We start from the raw sequence: 22,015 nt of genomic DNA on the forward strand, positions 1-22,015 counted from the left end.
GCCAAAGCCCCAGAACAAACAACCATGAGCTCTAGTGAAGCTTAACTTTAGGTGCAATATATAAACTTTGCATCTTTGGCCTATTGAATGTAGAAGCTTCCAAAGAATTCCCCACTATTATTTGGAGTATAAATAAATCTTCAGGGGTTTTAAGAAAAGGATAACAGCAGAGAAACCTGAGACACCTTTGGAAACTTCACATTTCAAGGAACAAATGGGTACAATTAAAATTCACTTTCATTTTATTAGTAGTATTGATGTAATTTGGACTCTGAAATGTGGTCTTAATTATCTCTACTTTCAACTACAATTAAAAAGCTCATAAAATACAACTAGTCCTGGCCAAATTCCAAGTATGTAATTGTAGCCTGATTTTAAGGAGAAGAAGATTAATTCCCTACCTCACAAGGGGGGTTCTGAGGCTTAATTAATTTTTTAAAAAAAATTTGGAAAGCGCTTTGAGCTCCTCTGATGAGAAGACCTATATGCTGTAAATGGAAAGCACTGTGTTATTTTGTAACTACTGACCTTCTCTCTGTGCAGTTAGCTGGTGAGGCTCCATTTCAGTGGGGAGTGAAGTGAGATCTTATGGTAAATAATAGGTGGAGAAGGTGATGGTCAGATATGGATCCTGATTAAACTTAGGCTCAGATGTGGTGTTCAGGAATGAGGCCCAGTCGGGACTGTGGTTATGGTTCAGATTTGATTAAAGTTTTGGGCTGCATTAGAACCTGAACTGGAAAACTAGCCCTATCACTCTAGAACCAAGAATATGAAAGAAAATTCAGCTCTGCTGACTTGAATCTATCCCTCACTCCCTTCCTAAAATTTCAAGGCATTTGAGGTCCCAGGAGCGTTTGTGATCTAGCAGATAGAGCACAGGCCTGGGAGTCAGGAGATTTAGATTATAGTCCAGACTATGCCACTGTCTCTTTGTGTATGTTGGTCAATGTCAGTATAGACTCTCTTGTATCTGTCACAGTTACCAGGCTAGCTGCACCCCCAGACCCTCTTGATCTCACTGGGTACACCACCGCTAGATCTCAGGTCTCGAGCCATCATCTGTCTCTTGGAATGGAATCAGGCAATTCTCCCACTCTCAGACAGGCCTTGGGTAACAGTCCCATGTGTATCAATTGTGATTTACCTCAGTAAGTCTAATTTATGTCCATACCCTGCAATTCTGTTCCCTCTGAGAGCAATGAAAGAAAAGTAGCATTTATTTCAAACAAAAGTATTTCAGAGAAAATGTTTCTTAAAAAAATCAAGCAGACTGTACACATATCTAGCTTTTCCCTACATCTTACCATTCCTAGATGTGGCAAGGCCCCATTTCTTTAGACTCTCTCTGCAGTCCATGTCCCTAGACAGCTCCTGACAAGTGATCCCCTTTTACCCAACAGAAAGGTTTTTAACTTTTTAATCTTCTTTTAATCGCTTGCCTCCCAACCTAGCAAAACAAGGTTTGCAACCCATTGGAGACAGGATCCTTGAAGTTAACAGCTTGCACTCTTGTCCTGCAAGTACACGCTTGGGGCTACTTATCTAGAACTATTCCTGTTTGCTCCCCTCACAGTCCCCTATTAAGCTAGATCAACACATTCATAGAGGAAATTCTAATACCTCTCCATAGTTATATAGCAGCCTCACTTCACTGACCAAATCACTTACAGTATTCATACAATTGTTACCTATTATTCATAGATTAATAGATAGCAGCTCTACAATCCTCAGAGTGTGTATTAAGAAAAGTCTTGCACTAGAACTGGTATGAAGCCTCACGCATTGCTCACAGCAGAATCATTCCTCCTGGAGTTTCTTGGTGCACAGGGGAAACAGGCCCTAACTCTTTATGTGGTACACTATATGTCCCACACCTTGTGTACTTATCCCATGTTGCTGTGTGCCAGATGGAGTCAAGGCCCAATGCAAGGGTTTCCTAACTCAAGGAGTGCAACTCCTACAGACCCTTGCATTGGGCATGCAAGGAAGAGACATTCCTTACACACTTCTGTGTGCTCATGTAAAAGTCCCTGTCAGAGTCTCACTCTTAACTCCTCTAGGCCTCAGTTACCCCATCTGTAAAAATAGGGAGACAATTCTTACCTACCTTTGTAGAGGGTTTTGAGTTTTATGGATAAAGAACTGCTAATAAGTGCAAAGCAGCAGCAGTCTATACAATAGATTACAAATCATTGATACACTTTGTAGTGTGTGTCAGCTAAAAGGCACAATATAAATATGATGATCATCATTTATGTATTACACTTACTTTTGCAGAGACATGATGGCCAAAGAACTGGGTGATTAACTGAATGAATATTTTAAATTAATTTATATAACATGAAATTTCAGAGAGTCAACATCTGTCATAATTATACAACTTCTGTTTCCACTTGATTTTTTTGTTTCCCTTTAATTAGAAATCAGAAAAACATTTTATATGCTATTATAAACTTTTCCCTGTCTTTGAACTAACAAAAGATTAGTAAGGCCATTCTTTATCCTTCTCATAAAGAAGGAATAACTCTGCATTTCAAAAGTGCCTAGAAAATCTAATTTAATTTTCAAAATGGATTAAAGATTTAATGAAGTATTTTAAAAGAATAGTGTACATGTGATTTCTGTTGCTATAGTTGCAACATTCTTATTTTTTAAGTACGTCATCTCCCATTGGTTGTGGGAAGTCATACACTTCTTTTTCAATTAGCAAAGGTTACAGCACCCTTCTAGACTGTGAATTAGGGCTTGTCTACATGGTACATTAGTCTGCCTCAGGGGAAATAAATTCTAGTGTGCACTAGTGTGTTGTACACTAACTGCCCCATTTGGACCCTGCTGGTGTGCAGTAAAAGTTCCCTAAAGCATGTTTATTGTAGTACTGTTTTAAAGAGAACTACATTAATGTGCACTAGGGGACTTTTAGTGCACACTAGCAGGGTCCATATGGACCAGTTAATGCACACTAGAATTTACATCCATCTGGTATGCACTGTGTAGACACGCCTTTGGTTTATGAAACGGCCACATACTGCTAAGACTTTAGACAGCTTTGTATTAGTTTAGTGGCAGCTGTGAATTACAGTGCAATCATGATAAACGGACCTTTTTAAGGCAAGCCTAGCCTGTTGATTATTCCATGACAGTAAGTGAGCAAAGGTCTAATTAAGCTATTTTATAATCTTCTCTATTCTGAGCCTCAGTCAAGGCTATATGAAGTCTTTTTGGCATTTTTTTCCCTTTGAACTTATGTGACTGTGCATTCTGTAATTGTCAGAATAGTTTGCAGTCATAAATAGTACTTATTTTCCATTTTGCTCTTCTGTCATCCTTAGAAATAGGCAAAAAACTCATCTTGTTTACAAGATTGCTGTGCAAACCTAGGAAATTCCAAGGTCATCATTGTAGTAACCTAATTAAATTAACCTAGTTAAAGACAACGGAGAATTTTATAGTCAGCAAAGCAAACAAGGACAGAAATTAGAGGAGTGATTACCTCCTCCCTGCTCCCCCGTCTTCTCCTGCAGACATGAGAATAATCTGTCTAAATCACTGTAAAAGAGAGAGTCTTACTGCCAGCCATGTGGACATGGGGATGCAGGTATGCCAAGGACAGAACTATATGGTGACTCTAATAAGACTACATCTGTTAACAAGAAATATGGAGCCTATTTACTTGCACTCCAACATCAGAGCTAACAGACATAGGTCACAGTCTTACATGAGTCAGAGTCCAGTGATAAATTGTCCAGCAAGGGAAAGCTGGGTTTCTTATCTTTCCAGAGAAATCACTCCCTGAGCCCCCACTGTTCATTTAGAATGATGAGGGGGACCTGGAAAGTTTAGGAAAAACAGGGCAGCATGTTCATTTGATCAGGCTTATTCTTTCTCAAAATGAAATAGATACATCCATTTCCCCTCCCCCCCCCAACACCTTATATTTGTCATTATGGAAGGAGCTGGTCAGGTTTGATTATATTTTGGTTTTCAAATATTTTTACTTATATTGTGGTAGCACCTAAAGCCTCACCTGAGATTGGAGCCCCATTGTACTATGTGCTGTCATGACACACAGTAAGCAACCCCTGCCAAAATGACTTGCAGTCTAAATAGGCAAGCAAGACACACAAAGGAAGCATTTTACAGATGGGGAACTGAGGTACAGAGACAGATTGAGTATGTCTCCACTTGACACAAAATCCAGGGTCTGGCTCTGGTTTGAGCCCAAGCCACCCTCCCATCCACACACAAATCAGTCTGACTTGGGTCAGCAAGCTCTCAGGTCCTAGGACCTTGCAGGGACGGGGTGCTGGGAGGGGTCAGAGCTTGGGTCCTGCTATAACTCAGGTCCAAGCCCTATCATTCTGCACTGTGGACTCAGCTCAATCCACAGACCCGAGTCGGAAGGTCTGTGCAGTGCAGTATGGAGACTTGAGCACAGCTGTGAGACCTGAGTCCAGCAACTGTAAGCCCAGGTTTACAATGCCGTGTGAATGCTCAAGCATGGGCTCGGAAACACCAAGTCCACCAGCCCAGGTCCCACAGACCTGGGTTTACAATGCAGTGTAGACATACCCTAAGTGACTTGCCCAAAGTCAGTGAATCTCTGACAATGAGGAATTGAACTTAGATTTCCTAAATCCTGGTCCAGCACCTTAAACACAAGTATCTGATCCCTGATAGGGCCCATTGTGTTTGAAAATGATAAGGCAGAATATTATTCTAATAATTAACTATTGATCTGCCGTGGTGCTAGAGTCCCCACTCAGGATCAGGACCCCTTGTCCTAGGTGCTATACAAATGCATAGGAAGACACAGTCACTTCCCCAAAGAGCTTGCAATCTGCCCAAAGCCACAGTGCAACAAGTGTAACAAATACCAGGAAGGATAGCAGGGATAAGTCAGTTACATAGGTTAGCTATGTGCCCACCTTGATGGTTCTGAATCATTTTAAAGTGCTGTAGTATGTTACATTCCCTTTTGCCATACTTAATTGGTTGGTTTCTTAGAGGCATCCCAACAGAAGTGGGTACTGAAGAGGGATTTGAAAGAAGAGAACGTGAGACCAAGAGGCTTGCATGAGCCCACAGTGAGACACAATCCGTTACCCTGCTCTGAAGTTTACAGCCTAAATGCACAAGACAGATAAAGGATAGGAGGGCAAAGAGAGACAAGGGACGTGACTCCCCATAGTCAGACAGCACATTAGTGGCCAAGTCAGGTCTCTGGATTTCAAATCCAACGCCATAACCACTAGACCACAAGTGGTCTCCAGTGACCGTGCTTAAGGCTTTTTATACTCCAGAAATTGGAAATAGAGCACTATTATTGGACACAAAATCCACTGAAGTCTCAATACCATATTATCATTATTTCCTTTATTCTTTCACTGAAATATTAATTAAGTCTTTGTTCATTCCCACTTTTCCTCACCTGCTTCCTTTAAATTAAAGCCATGGGTAGACAATATGCACTGGTAATACGTATAGAAAGCTCAGGGATAAGTGCTGGAGTGTATTCCTTCCCTGTTTGAGTCCCTCATGCACTGTGGCTTTTTACTTTTACAAGAAGGCACACGAATGGGAGTAAGAGAAGGAGACAAAGATGGGTGTGGGTGACGGGAGATTGGGATTATTGTGGGAGCCAAGGAGAAACATAGGGGATGAGATTTACAGAGTAGAACAGGGCAGATTTGTGCCTGGGCTTGGAGAAGAAACTTAAAGATGAGTGGGCAATAAGTAATCAGAAGAGAAGGTAGGACAAGGAAATAGTAATAAAAGCTCATTTTTCATAGGTTAGCGATGTGCACAGTTGGTACACAGTGTTTTTTTTCTTAATGGAGACAAATGATAGCCACAGTCTCAGCTCTCCACCTTCCTAGTCAACTACTTTTTTTGCACAAGCTGTAGGCGTTTCATACCTCTCGGAGTACTTAATTGCTGTCTGGTAGGTAAATAGAAAGCAATCCATCTACAGCAACCACCCACATTGATTGCACATTCCTTGCAAAATAACATATGATTTTGTGTTAGGGCAAATAATGAATTTGCAGCATCCCAATAACTCATAAGCAGCATGTTAGCAGCCAAATTGGTACAACTATACTAGTGCACTAACTGTGGCGCTAACTGTAGCTCACACAACCTGCTTATTTACTTGGAATGGAACAGGAGAGTGAGCCCTCAGCCAATGGAATTGGATGAGTCTGCAGTGTGTATATCTTCTTGGTGCCAACATTTTTAGTGCCTGTATTGCCAGCAATGAATTCTCAACTGTGAGAGTTAACGTATTCTCTCCCGTCCTTATTTAACTTCTCTCCCTGTTGAAACAATACTTGATCTACCTTCATTATTGGAACAGTTTACCAAACTAGGCTTATGCTTCTATGAGTAATGATTCAAAACTGTTTTTTTTTTCTTTTAAGTTCAGGACCAGGGCATTCTGATGTGATTTATAAATTCAATTAATGATTTGTGCTAATTACTGACACAGAACAGTGATTTTGACACACTGAAAACTCGGTTTCTGTAAAGCTAAATCCATAAAATCAATCCATTCAGAGAACTTTATTAACTACATTAAAAATATGAGATCTGTATTTCATCTGATTATTAAAACATTGCAGTCCTACGAACCTACTATTATCTCTGTATGGTTTGGTTTATGTATTCACTTCGGGCGTGCTCCAAAGCCCAGTGAAGTCACTGGGAGTCTTTACATTTTAAATAGACTTCGGATCAGGTCTTCAGTACTCAGATACAAATCACACAATGTTAAAGAATCACCGTGACACAAACCCTCCCTCTGAATGTACTAGTAATTGTTCAATGGCATTTTTAGTTAAAGAATTATAAGACTGGTGTCTTTGAAAGACAAGGTTAAGGAGAGCACTCTTGGGAGCTGTTTAGGAAGGTATACATGCTAAGTGTTGGAAATACGATTAGCGTTCTAAGTACTTATATGTGCATTGTCCCATACTAAACCTTCCTTTTACATAGGCATTTGTCCTTGCTAGGATTCTGACTGAGTCATTTCAGAGTGATGAGTGCTTTTTAAAATTGTATGTCAATTTGATTAGATGGAAACTAGCCTATATCTTGGGCCAGGGATTTTCAAAGGAACAAAGGGTACCTCTGCACAGAGAGTGAAGGTGTGATTGTAGCACAGATAGGCATACCCCATGCTAGCTGTAATGTAGCTAGCATGGATAACAATAGTGATACAGACACAGTGACACAAGCTGGCTAGCAACCTGAGCACATATCTAGTGTCCCCGCTCCCCCCATGGCTTATACTCAGGCAGCTAGCCCATGCTGAAACTTGTACCACCATTTTAGTCTACTACTAGTACCTGTGCATTAATCTAACTAGTATGGGTATGGAAGGGTAACCAGAGGTCCCGATTTCATAGGGACAGTCCCGATATTTGGGGATTTTTCTTATATAGGTGCCTATTACCCCCCACCCCTGTCCTGATTTTTCACACTTACTATCTGGTCACCTTATGGTACGCCCATCCATGCTACAATCACACCTTCACTTGCAGTGCAGACATACCCTAAGAGCAGTTAGGTGCCCAGCTCCCACTGAAAGTCAATGGGAACTGCGTACTTAGCTGCCCTGTGCATGTTAGTTGTTGAGGTGCTTTGATCATGTTGTTCTGATGGCTACTAAAATTTAATTCATAACTGCACATTTTTTCACTTACTCTCTCTCTCATGACATCCTTGGCATCTCGGCTCTGCAGCCCAGTCATCCCATAGTGCCTATTCCAGAAAACGAAGCTCTCAGCTCCAAGGAGGTAACTGAATGACATTTGCATTTTATAACTACAGGCATGCTATCTATGAGCACCAGCTCAGAATGGCTTTTGCAGTTAAACATAACATATGTTGGCCTCAGAGGTACAGAAAGTGTACCTGCAGAAAGGATTTTGGCCCGACACATGGACTGTGTAAATGGTTGTGTTTCACTGCTATTAACAAACACATATAGTGTGATTTTGGATCCTGTGTTCTTCAAGAAGCTCAGGTAGCATTGTGTTCCATGTTTCTGATTTGTGCTTGTGGAAGGTTAAATGACTTGGAATGGGAACTAGTAAAACATATACAGTGAGCTTCATTTGAAAACCCAGGAGTTCACACTCTGCAGTGACTGTGGTAAAGTAGTAGCTCCTGTTCTAAATACCAGAAGATATTGCTTTTACAGCAGCTCCTTGGTGGGGTGAACATGTTGAATATGGGAGAACAAATACCGTACCCTCTTTTAAAATACAGGGGACAACAGACAGCTCACTACAGCATGTGTTGCCCAGCACCATTTCCTTAGCTAAGGTAAAATTCAGTAACAGTGTAGTATAAGTATTGGGTGGACTAGGTCTTGAATTTGCTGGGGAATGGATTTAATGAACTAATATAGGTCTCTTCCCTCTCTAAGATGTGTGAACCTAATACCTACCATCCCAGATTATACACACTTCAAATGAGAGCTGATGCTATTCTCTGCATGCTGCTCTTGGGACAGAGCATAATAATAATACCTAGCTCTTATATAGTGCATTTCATCAGTAGATCTCAAAGCACGTTAAAAAGGAGATCAATATCATTATTCACATTTTATAGATAGAGAAACAGAGGCACAGAGAGGAGAAGTAACTGACCCAAGGTCACCCAGGGGCCAGTGGCTGAGCTGGGATTAGAAACCAGGTACCCTGAGACCCAGCCTAGTGCTCTATCCACTAGGCCACACTGCCCAAAGAGATCAGCTTGTTTGTAACAGGGTTGTCAACATGAATTTAAAATCACAGTCTTGATGTTGAAATAAATCTGTATAATCTAATTAAATACCAGATGTAAGCTGTAATGAAATGAAACTGAATACCAGATGTAATATAATATATTATGTAATATAACGTAATATAAACTTTGAAATCAAACTGAACATTCTTAATTAAGAAGGAAAGTTGGAGGTCTTAGTGTTGTTTTAGAAATTCACATAAAGCATAACTAACTTCGAGGAATAGCTAAATATTCACTGCAGTATGAAGTCAATGACAGTAGATGAATGGATATTGACTACTGAAGCCTCATTATATTATCCACACAATTTTGGTAATTATACCAAACCCTTTTAGATAAGTCTTATAACAGAAATAGGATCATCCCTGGCTGTTATTTGTATATCGATTAACCCAGCTCATTTAATTTATCAGTGAAGAAAGACTAGAATTTTCTATTAGAAAGTGTTAACGATGAGCTGGGAATAAAATGAATGAGATGGCACTTGCCTATAATTACCACCAAATACATGGCTTCCTTACTGGTTTGAAACATATTGGGTGGTTGATGGAGATGAAACATTGATGTATTGGAGGTATCACCTGAGGGCTTGCATGATCACTTGTTTTGTTAAAAGAACCTAACTTCGGAGCATATGATGGAGCATCTTAGTTTCCATTTAATCCCTGGACTCTACTTCTGCTCCAGGAGGCTGGGAAATGTAAAGACCCCTCCCTCTCACTTGTACTCACACTTTCATGGAAAATGAGTCAGTGACGTTTGGGGGTGTGTATGCCAAATATTATCTTGCTAGTTCTCCCCCAGATTATCAAGCCAGCCGTGTGCAGAAAGATGTGATAATTGTTGACAGCAACCTTGCGGCTTGGGAGGAGAGAGGGTGCACAAAATATTGTTTCTCAGGCCAGCCCAAAAATGCAAAGCTCTGCTTAGGTTATATCTACACAGCCCACAGTATGGATGGGTGAACTGCAGCACACACTAGCCTGCTGTGCTTTAATTCCCCCATGTGGATGCTGCAGGTGGGAACTGAAGGGTAGCTAGTTTGTGTTAATGTGTCCTCTTTAAACAGCATCTAGGTACCATTTAGTTCATGCAGGCCAGTGCACACTGCAGTTCACACCCTGAAATCTGAACTGTGGGGTTTTGTAGACAAGCCCTTACTAAAATTTTCAACATTCGCTAAGGCTGCTACTGAGCCGTTCTTGCTGCTGCAAGACTGGGTCCTTTACTTTACATTACCTATCTCCCCTAACAATGCCACTAGGAGCACATGACCTGCAAATTCCCTTCTCCCTCTTGCCATACTCTTCAGCAGAGTAAGAGAAGGAGGAGAGCAGGGAGGGCTAAACTGCTGCTGCACTGAGTCCTGCAAGCTGAATTTTTTCCCACCAGTGCTGTCTGTCCAGCCCCAGATTGGAGTTTGAGCAGCCAGTCCTCGGAGGGAACAAGGGGCCCCCTGACTCTCAGCTCTCCCAGGGTCAACCCACTCAGCGCCCCAGCCCCAATTTGATTTTCTCTCACTTGTTAATAAATCTTATTTTTAACACAATGATGTGACTTGTGGACTGTGGGCTGGCTAACTTCACAAAGGCCCTCCTGGGAGAGAGCAAAGTTCTTCAATGCCTAGGAAGAAGTAGAAAGAGTACAAGGTGTGCCTAGAGTCCTCCCATTCAGCCTCAGTCAGAAGGATATGGACAGAGGTGTCCTCTTCCATAAGGTGCCTTGCCAGGGACCAAGAAAGTGATAGAAGTTGGTGGTGGTGCAGGAGATAGTCCCTTTATCCCACCTTTAGGACCCCAATCCTGCAGCTGGCCAGGACCTGGCCCTGGTGCAACTTCGAGCAACCTGAGCACTCTTTTAAGTTGCACTGACTGGTAATGGCTCCCTTGGGACATTCTGCTGGATGGCATCTTGCTGGAATGCAGCAGCACTGTGGCTTTGCCTCCTATTACCTGGAGACTCACCCTACCCTGGGAAATCCCCATCTGAAGAGTTATGCAGCTTTCTGCCTCCTTTTCACTGCAGTGAGAAAGAGGAGCCAGGACCTGGACCAGTATGTTTAAAGTTGCAGGAATTAAGCGTCTGTTTTACTACTACTTTTTTAGAAAGTAAGAAACACACCACCACCCTTTCCTAATAGTATAGACTAATTATGGGTGTGTGTCAGTCAACTGACAGGGCCAACATTGCTCTTTCTGCTGTAATGAGCACCCCAGACCCTGCTGTCTCCCGTCTCTGCTCTCAGCAGTATGGTTCTCTAGATCTAAAATCATCTATAACTACATACTTAAAAAAAAAGACACATGATATGATGAGAAGAAATCAATTGTATCAGCATGAGAATAAGGAAGTTTGAATAGTCTGGTGCTGTAGGAAACACCAACATCTTTGTCTTATTTTTTTTGAAGGGGCAGATTGTGCGTGGTTGCCAGCCTCTCATTTTGTAACGCATTTTATTTTCCCCAAAGAGAAGTATTAATTTAAAAAAAGGTTCCAAGCTCGATTCAGAATAACTGTGTTCTATTTTTCATGCAACTTTAGTTTCATTCTGTAGCAGCACCAAGTAAATCAGCTCTGCCTCCCACCTGTGAAAGCAAAAAGACAAGCAAAGGAAAACTTCCAGACAGCGAAAGCTCTCTTTGCAGTGAGCGCTTTTCACTCAGAGTGGACATGAGGGATACTCCTGCGAAAACCAGCTAAGAGGTACACCAGTAATGCTAATTAGTTATCATATGTTACTGTGCCCCAATTTATAGTGTGCCAGGGTTATGATGCACATATTATATTATAGATTTCCATTCCATACGGCTAAATGCAGTGCCTTGCATGGTGTCAAGTATCAGAGGGGTAGCCGTGTTAGTCTGAATCTGTGGTCCTGTGGCACCTTTAAGACTAACAGAAGTATTGGAGCATAAGCTTTCGTGGGTGAATGCCCACTTCATCAGACGCAAGTAATGGAAATTTCCAGCATGAGGTTGATAGATTTCCATTCCATACAGCTAAATGCATGGAATGGAAATCTATCAACCTCATGCTGGAAATGTCCATTACTTGCGTCTGATGAAGTGGGCATTCACCCACGAAAGCTTATGCTCCAATACTTCTGTTAGTCTTAAAGGTGCCACAGGACCACATATTATATTATAGTTAGTCTAATAATACCTTGAATTGAGTCTGGCTATTGAGTCTCTGAAAACCATATCCACATGGAATTATAAAGCTTCTGCAGGCGTTGAGCACGTGTGCTTATTATCATCATATTAAAACATATAAGGCCTTGGAATTCTGTTATAATTAAGTCCTTTAACCAATTTTCGTCATAAAGACACCTTCAATACTTATGATCTTTCCTAAGTTAATGCATTTGTTATTCTGTCTGTGATCTCAATGGATATGTCTACACTGTGATTAGACAACCCTGATTGGCCTGGGTCAGCTGACTCAGGCTCTCAGGGCTTGGACTGTGGGGTTGTATCATTGTTGTGTAGACTTCTGGGCTTGGTCTGGAGCCTGGATTCTAGGACTTTATTGGGTGGGAGGGTCCCAGAGTTCGGGCCTGAGCCCAGATGTCTACATAACAATGAAACAACCCCACAGACTGAGCCCCACGAGCCGGAGTCAGGTGGCATAAGCCAACTGCAAGTTTTTCTTTGCTGCGTAGACAGACTCCATGAGGTCCTGGGACCGTAAGTCTGAGCTGTTGGTTGGCTGTGGGTGATTTGTGTGTAGATGGAAAGGGGATAAGGTTTGAGCCTGAGTTTGAACCTTGGGCTTACATTGCACTGTAGACATACCCTAAAGCATCTACAGTAATTATTGGACATCTAGCATCCTGTTAGATGAGGTCTCAACACACACACACACACACACACACACACACACACACACACACACACAGAAGAGGGGCAAATCCTGGCTACATTGACTTCTCTGGAGCCAGGATCTAACCCAGCATGTCAGTCATTCATGAGGCTTTAAAAAAGGAGGCCCAGTCCTGCTCCCATTGGAGCCACTGACAACATTTCATGACTGAATTTAATGTGAAAAGCTGTGTAATGTATAAAACCTATGAAAGTGTGAATACAGGCCACAGTGCATTACTCTTAGGACATGCCTATAGGGTACTTTACTGGTATAGGAATACCAGTATACTATACCAGCAAAGCGCTTCTAGTGCAGATGTAACTATACTGGTAAAGCTGCACTATGTATCGGTATAACTTATTTCAGCCCCACATGAGCAAAACACGCTATAAGTGGTAAAAGCGCAGCTTTGATGGTGCAGCTGCATCTTCACTACAGACTTCTGCCAGCACAGCTATTTTGGTCAGGGATGTGAAAGGTATGATTGACATCTAACCAACATAGTGGTACTACCGGAAGTCTGTAATGTAGACATAGCCTCAATCTTTATTTACCTAAGGGATGTTCCAGGTCAAAGACCAGCATTAATTATTCATAATAATCAATAGGTTCTCTATATATGGAATTTTACAACGGGTAAGATGTGTCCATCATATAATAGACGTAATATGGACCAAGTTTTTAAAATTTTCAAATTTTTAACCCAAACTCCAGTTTTAGAGGCGTAGTGCTTTCTAACAATTAACGGTGGGTACAAATGATAGCAGTTAAACCCCTAATTACCTACGTTGTCGGAAAAATCCAAGAGTTAGTCAAAACCTATCACTCTAGAGTGCCTAATTTCAGTGCCAAAGTATAGATTTAAGAGACCTTTTTTTTTGTTGTCTCCAGCTGACCTCTCTTGCACTTGAGGCTAGGCTGGAATAGCTACTACTCCTACATCCTGTACAAGCCTAGGTTTGTGGTGAAATGAGTAGCCAGGGGGCAGACAAGATGAGTGAGCACTGGACCTGCAGTATCAACAAACTGGGTTTCCATGACGCAGGCCAGCTCAGATGCCTTTTTTGTGTTGATAAAGGCTACTGCAGTAGACTCTATATAGCCGTGCGCTGGGGCCTCCCCCTCCACCAGGTTGTTCCCAACTCTGTCTAGCGAGGCAGGAATTCACCCAGGAATTGCACCCAGGAATTAGCGTGTAGAAACCCTCGGTGTCATTGCAGAGAGGCAGTGGGAGTATAGCATACATTCCAAATGCCTAAAAGGAACTCTGCTTCCACCAGTCACAATCTTGGCTGCCTCTTCCACGTCAGCTCTTTAGTTCTGGGATAATTTGCTTTGGACTCTGTCTGATTCTTATGTGCAAAGCAGGCACATAGAGCCCACACATTCAGACAGGTTCCCTGGACCTGTCCCCAGCCCCAAGCTCAGCCCCACAGCCTGCTGTGTCCTGCAGCACAGCACATGCCCTCTTCTGTAGTCTACACTTTCCAAAAAGACAATCTCACCCACCAGACAGAGGAGAGTTGGCAGCAGGAATTAGGGTTGGGATTTTCTGCCTGCTCTATAGCCAGCCAGGGTTCCTGGAGGGCATGTGAGGTCAGCATCTCCTACTGAGGATCTGGGGGGTAGGGCAGCCTTCATAGCACTGCTGCTGCTGATCTGTGGAGTTTGGGCTCCACAGTGGTATATAAAGGACTAGTAAGCAGTAAGGTGTTCATAGATAGTATTGTGGAGACCACAATAATGGATTTAGGTAATATGTGGTATCAGATAGCGGGACAAAGAGTAGCTGTAATACACCCCCACAAAACACAACCCAACGCAACAAACAAACCTGCCCTCAACCCCATGAGATACTTTTTAAAGTACAGAGACCCCTAAGCACAATGGTCTCCAGAATGTTAACTGTATTTTTTTTACTCCTTATTTTGATAAAATATTGTTATGAACTGGGTGAAACCTTGTTATGGGGTGAGTTAAAACTTCCCTTAGAATAATGGGTGCATGAACGCAGCCTTCAATTAACCTAAGTGTAATGATAAATTAATCCCAATCCCACACCTAAAACAAAAGGGTTATGTGCACCTGCCCAGGAGTTTTGGACTGTGTGGGTGGAGGGGCTTTGGCTTTCTGTGGCTGAGTGGCGCGGGAGGGAAGATGGAACACAGAACCAGAGAGAGACAGAGACAGCCTGATGAAATCCAAGCAGAAGCCTTTAAGCATGATGCAACCCTGAGAGAAACCTAGAGAGAGGTTCTAGGTCGGGGATGCTGGCTGAAAAGAAACATGGGCCTGTAAGCTAAGAAACTGCTCCTTTTGCCTTTGGTTCCTCTTCCGTTCTCAGAAGCAGGATTTTGTACATTCCTTGTAAATAAACAAGATTGTATCCAAGTAAATTCTAGGCTCCATCATCAATTTCTATTCCCAACTGGAACATTCCAAGGCCCCGAACGTTTGACTAGCTGCTCGGGTCAAAAAGGGGTAACGCTATTTTGGGTCAAACTGTATCATTCCTCCCTGAAGCAAAACTTCCATTGACACCAGTGAGTTCTGACTGAGCAACGCCTGCAGCACTAGGTCCACTCAACATTTCTGTAACAATTTAGCTAAATGAAAACACAATGAACCTTTAAATGAACACTAAAAGTATGAGCCTCCACCACTTAAGCTAAAGGACTAAGACTCCCGAGTGTTAACTGTAGCAGGCTCGTTATCTTTTTAAATGGACCTACATTCTCCTTGTGTGCATTAAAAAAGCAAGTAGGAACAAAGTATGTTCATTTGCATCCATGTAAATCTCAAATAAATCCACTGAGATCAATGGAATTACTCTGTATCTACAAGAATGTAATAGAGCAGAATTTGGTCAATACGCTTTGCCAGCTTCAATGACATTTGTACATGCTTTAGGGAAGCAGAAAATTAGTTATCGTTATTAGTACATTGTGATGCAAGGCTATTATTAGGACATCATAATATTAGAGGAAAAAATAAGTATTGCTTTATACTTCTGTATTTTTATATTTTTGAATTCCTAAAATATTTTCTAGATTAAAAATTACAGGGAAGACGTTACTTAGCCACTTTCCACAGTCAGTTCAAATGCAAAATCTCTGAAAAGATAGTAATGCATATACCATGTAAATTTGACATAGATTAAGTATGAAACAACAGCATGTTATTTTAACTACCATACCCCTGAATTCTGTCTGTTTCTCATAGATGGATTTTGTACTGGTTTGATTTAAATAATAATAGGACTATTTTATACTGCTCTCAGAAGAGGGAAACTGCTCTGAAACAGGTATTTTAAATGATAGCATAAAACCTTCACCAAAGAAAGTGAATTGTATACTGATGTATAACTAATTAGACTTCAGACTAATTTGTATCTGCCCATGTGTTCTCTGAGTTCATAATCACTGTAGCTATTGAAATTGATTTCTACTCTAAAAGGCATGATCCTGCAAACACACAGGGAGTAACTTTACTCACTTGAATAATCCTATTTAAGTCAATAGGTGTAATTAATAGTTTGGTGATCATGAGTGCAGAGAACTTTGTTTTTAAAAAGATGAGATCAAGGGGAGTCCTACTATGGGTAAAGTTATCCACGAATAAAGTGTTTGTAAGATTAGGCCTATATACCATACTGCAGCTTCTGTTCTTTTCTGCACATCATTTTCTCTCTTCCCCTTTTTTGTCTCCTACAGACTGCCAATGAGAGAGGTTCTGTCTAGCTGCGAGGGCAAGTATTAATTTTTTTTTTTAAACTGTCTTGGTTACAATCTGACCACTAAAATGTACCCACAACTAAAGCTAGGCAAAATGTTTCAGCTGAATCTTTTTTCCAGAAAAAAAATGAAGATACTTAGATCTACTGAAACATTTTGCAAATTTGTGTCAATTTCATTGAATAATTCTTATTCTTATTGTTATTATTTGATTAGCCACACGCTGAAAAACTTTTGTGTGGGGTTGAACCCAGATTTTTTTCCAGGATTTTTGGAACTGTCAGCGTCCTGAAAAAAATGAGTTATACTAACAGCTTTACTACCCACAACTTCAACTTCACTTTAAGAAAGTTTTTCTGTGCTCACATAATATAATAGAATGTTTTAGCTGTATATTTTTGTCTTAATCTTAATTAGTATAATTTGGGTATATTCCATCTATGACTGATCTTTCCAACAGTAACCATTAACATATCATTCTACTTAGTGGCACTATACAGTTAAATTTATATTCTAAAATGACTATTTTTAAAGGTAACTTGGCAAATCAGTTGCATAATTAAAACAGATGCTTTTTGAAATATTACTTATTTTTACAGCTTTTATTTCAAATTTTACAGCTAAAAGTGAGCTAGACACTAGTATTTATTCAAAGACATGGTCCCTTCCCCAAAGATCTTACAATATACTTTTAGGTGTGACATGAGTAGGAGCAAACAATAGGGAAGATGAGGTGAAGAATGACAAAGGTTATAGTATTTACTCTGTTATGGTTATGCACACATCAGGATAGTTCCATTAAAGTTAATGATTTATTATGGTAAATTAACATAGTTCTTGCAGACAGTACATTATGCTTGTGTGTATTTATCAGCCAGACTCTCAGGTGGTGTATGTTGGGGTGGCTCTTTTGTGGTCAGAGGAGCTATACTTATTTATACCACCTGAGGATCTGGCGCTATATGGTTTTTGTGTTCTAGTTACCGGTACATGCATGTGAAAATTCTTCTTTTCTTTTGCAGCTGTAAATTAGGATCAGAAGCTAAAACTGTAGAGTATTTTGAAGCCTGTTGCAATACTGAAATGAAATGAAATCAATGCCTCAAGTGGATTTAAATGTTGTTGTTTTTTTTAAATGTTGCTTCCTTTTGTATTAACTGCAATGCAGCAGGAGCACTCAGAGCTATTTTAAAGAGATAATCTAGAAAGTACCAGCAAAAAGAGCCCCACAGATACAGAAATGAATGTGGCAAATCTACATACAGTGTCCTGAAATGTTTGCTGTAGTTTTAATGTATGCCACAAAGCACACATCACATTTTGTGATCACACAGGGGTTTTTCTGTGGTTACAAGTTCATAACAGCTTTTGCTCACAACAAGAATCCTCATGAATCTGTGAGTCACCCCTTTTTATACAGTTTGCCCTTTGATCTTGGGACCCTGTGAACAGGTAATCAGCAGACAATGGATTTCTCCTCAGGATATAGCTTCAAAATGTTGGATTTACATTCCCTTCCTCCCCAGTGTTTCCTAGGAAACCCACTTACCTAAAAGTTCATTCTTGTCTGGCACCATTGTTTAAAAGTCCTCTGATGCACCAGGATTTACATTAGTCATGTCTCCTCGCTTGAGACAGTACATACAATCCCAGAAAATACATACATTTTGCATTTATAACACTCTGGACTCCAAAGTTAATTAAATTTGATTCAATAAAGTTTGTCCAGGATATTGCAGGAAATTGCCATTTCTGTAATAGGGATTGGTTATCAGGAACTATTACACTGAATTCTTTTCTCAAGAGACTAATAGTAACAGGTGTTAAGAGCATACCTCTTGAGAAAAGTACAGCCATCAAACAAATGGCAAAAATGACTGAGGAGAACACTTCAGTGAGTTCAAGAGGCTGTTTCAGAATATAGATTAAGAATAGGTATAGGAGTGAATACATTGACAAAAAGAAGCAAAAAATGCAAAAATAAGTGGGTATAATGGGTCAATCTTGTTCTAAAGAGTTCTTAGGTTTGTTTTCATTCAGCCACTGAACGAAAACAAATTAGATCATACAGATTTTTATATTTATTTTTAAAATAATGCTTACTGTGAACGTCAATGCAAAAGATCAAATAGCCTCTATGCTCCATTTCTGAGAACAATGACTCTTAAGCTTCTGGACTTTTAGTAACTCTTCTTTCCCATTCTCCTAAGGCTTCACTTTTCATGTGAGATTCTTCAGAGACTGATTTCTTTTTTATGCTTGGATTTTATCTTTGTAAATCCCAAATCCCACGGGGCTGATCTGCATATCTAGCAGAGATTATTATTCTATCAGCATGTTTTAAACTTTAAATAAATGAATCTTTGTGGACTGAAGCTCATAAGTGGAGGGAATGCAAAGAAGATAAAAAGCTCTTGTAGGAACAGTAAGTTACAAGAATCAATTTTTTTCACTATCTCCTTGTTTTGTGAGTTTCTTTATCCATGTATATTTTTTAAAAAACATTTTCTATGGCTGTGGAAATGGCTTCTTTCAACCAATGAAAAGGGAGAGTATATTGGCAATTACAGTCTCATGATCCTATCCCTAATAAAAGAATAGAAAAAATATTTATTTTAAGGAAAGCTTATGAATAGCAACTCCCACCAGAAGAAACTGGATTGCTTTTTCAATAGAACTATAAAATTAATGGGTGGAGAGTATAACATATTTGGTCCAGGTTTTGTGGTCTTTACACAGTGTTTATTCAGTCTTTGCTCAGGTAAACACCCATTGATCCTAGTGAGGATACTTTCTTTCACTGTCACAAACACACAGTAAATGCAATTTCTGTATTGTGCTGAAGCAACCACACCTTAAACACACTTCTGCTGCCTTGTGGCTGCTTTGAGCCACACCACTGGCACAAACCAGCCTTAAAGGTGGCAAAGTAGCCAGCTGGGGACTTTACAAGCACAAGGAAATCTCTTGGTGCTATAGAGGCTTAGGGGAGACTAGGGATGTTTTGAAAGGTGCAGTTAGGGGTCTGGTCAGAGTTCTGTGTTCTAGCAATTCCTGGCTGCTGCATCAGACTGAAGTCGCGAACCAACACGTACGAGGTAATGGGTGGCACCCAAATATGTCAGAGGGTGGCACCTAGATACGTCGGGGTAATATGTAATTTGCTTGTATCTGTGTATAAAGATGTATCTCAGAGGAAGTGTCTTTGTCTGGCCTAGGGGATAGTGGAAAGTCCCACCAGTAACTGAGCTAGTCCATTGTAAGAGGCATACATGTGTTTGTGTACCTGTGACGATTGACCCAGGGCATTAGGACCATGGTTTGTCGACAATAAACTTGATTAAGTTCTTTTGCTACAAACCGAGTCTGTGGATTTATTAGGTTGTTCGATTGGAGCCTGCTATCTCCACTATTTGCGCAGAGCTGGGACAGCATGCTGAAAGAACACACACACAGCCAAACATCTGACCACAGTGCTAGCCCCTATCATTGGAGAATTTAAGTACACTATGAGCAAATATGGGAGGGAGAGGGGAGGAGAGGGAGGGTCTCTACCTGATACACTGAAAGATCTTACGTGAGTCAGTAGTGTGTAATGGCTAAGGCGCTGGACTGGGAGCCATAGACCTGGATTCTATTCTTGGCTTCTGACATGTGATGTTAGACAGGTCACTTCACCTCCCTGGACTTCTATTTTTCTTTTCACCCTTTGACTGCCTTGCCTAACTGCGTTGTCAGTTCTTCAGGGCAGGGACTGTCACTCATTGTATGTTTGTACAGTGCTCAGCACAATGAAACCCTGAGCTGAGTTGGGGCCTCTAGGTACTACTGTGCGAATAAATTTAACAATAACAGCCACTCAGCCACATCAGAACTTGGGCTAAGATCAGGTAGAAAATGAATAACTTTCTGAAAAATTAACCTTGCTAATGACACTCTTCTCAAGCACTGCTGACAGCTGCCTGGTGGAACCTTGGTGGCAGTTCAGCTTGTGTGCCTGTGATAATGGGATGAATTTTCAGAGTGCCTGCAATGTCTATTTTCAGCTCTGAAAATTCTCCCAAGTATGAGAACATCAAAAACTGAGCACGCCCCTTCTGGGTTGTTTCCTAATGGCACCATCTGCAGTGTCTCCTTTAACAACTGTAATTCTTTGCTTCCAATGTGCCTCTTTTGGAGTGTGAAGTGTAGGCAGGCGCTAACCACGCTGTCACTTTCTAGCTGTAATGCCATGATGTAATGCTGAAGGGGGTCTAGATAGTTAGGCCTTAATGGAGGTGACCAGGTGATTAGAAATGAGATTTTAAAGATGGCCAGGATGATGGTTCAAATATGTCAAATGCCGTTTTGAAATAATACGCCGTGGAAAATCCAATCAATATAATCATGCTTGAGTTGGGTAATTTCAGTGGTCACTCACTGTACGTCTCTAAGGAAAATGCTGAGTAATATGGTAAATACTTAAGTACCCAATAAATCTGCGCTGCATTTTTAATCTCTAGGACCTGGTCCAAAGCCCATGGAAATCTTTCCATTGACTTCAGTGCATTTGAATCTGGCTCAACTGCCAAGATATTTGCGCTTAATTATAAAGGAGGAGAACTGGGTCCTGAATCTTAGCAAGAATTTTCATATTTTCACTAGATCAATCTCCAAGGGAAGATTAATACAGGAACTGTATTAAACACTTACTGTAAGTGAACTTTTTGCCTATGGGATCTCACAGCATGAGTGTGGGAGTTGGACAGATTTTTACTTACAGAGAAAACAGTTGAACTCTCCAAAAAAGTATGCTGAACCACATTAAATGATGCTCAGGTATTGTTCAGTATTACACATAAACCAACCAAGGGCAGGAAAATCAGCTTATGCTGACTACAGTACCATAGCCTGTGTTGCAAAACAAAGGTGTTTGGAATGTTTTCATTTGTACACTCCTTTAAAAGACATTCCTTTTTAATATTTGCAAGCCAGTTCACCTTCATCCCAAACAGTCTTCACCCTGAGCAGCTCTGTCAAGTTTCATCCTTGAGCATCTGTCAACAGTTGACTATGGATCTTTAAAAACAGAGGTTTGTAATTGGAAATACAAACATGTCTTTTCTGTGCTGGCTGGTATCACTATAACATATAACAACTTTGGAAGCTTGCTTTTCTTCTCATGCTTATTCAGAGAAAAGTAGTAACTTTGCAAGGTTTTTTCCCCAAGGAGGCATAGGAAAAGATCAAAGACCTGATTCTCGCAAACATCAGTGTAAACCAGGAGTAATTTTTACTGATGTGAGGGAATCAGGACCATTATCTCTAGGAAGCAGCTCACTGCAATTCCTGTGAACATATCTTTTCTGAGCTCCAGTGCAAAATGTATACACAATGAATCATTGCATTTTAACAATAGAATCTTAAAAAAATGTCCAGATGTTAATATTAGAGGGGCAAAGGTTTCAAGTCTAAAGCCATGTCTACACTACAAAGTTAAGTCAACTTCGTGTAAGTCGACGTCAAGCCTCCAATTTAAGCAAGTTGATCTTGCATGTAGCTGTCCCACAGTGCATGTAGCTGAGTGTATTTTGGGTTGGGCTTGCAATGACTTATGGGACCAAAACATTGGTGCGGGT

General features: G+C 40.7%; 1 protein-coding gene across 7 annotated transcripts in view; it reads left to right on the forward strand.

Moving 5' to 3' along the window:
- MLIP (muscular LMNA interacting protein) overlaps positions 1-21,263 on the forward strand; it is a 177,235-nt gene extending 155,972 nt beyond the window's left edge. For 4 of the 7 annotated variants that reach the window (XM_008163749.4, XM_065587824.1, XM_042848814.2 and 1 more), the window contains 4 exons: positions 7,749-7,802; positions 11,341-11,502; positions 16,377-16,411; positions 17,420-21,263. In XM_008163749.4, coding sequence (XP_008161971.2) covers positions 7,749-7,802; positions 11,341-11,499 — 213 coding nt within the window. In that variant the 3' untranslated portion in view covers positions 11,500-11,502; positions 16,377-16,411; positions 17,420-21,263. Of the gene's footprint in view, positions 1-7,748; positions 7,803-11,340; positions 11,503-16,376; positions 16,412-17,419 lie in introns of those variants that run through there. The other 3 variants (XR_010599470.1, XR_010599472.1, XR_010599471.1) reach the window with 2 other exon arrangements.
- The last annotated feature ends 752 nt before the right edge of the window (positions 21,264-22,015 follow it).

This window comes from Chrysemys picta, chromosome 3 (genome assembly GCF_011386835.1).
Source record: "Chrysemys picta bellii isolate R12L10 chromosome 3, ASM1138683v2, whole genome shotgun sequence".
Lineage (NCBI taxonomy): Eukaryota > Metazoa > Chordata > Testudines > Emydidae > Chrysemys > Chrysemys picta.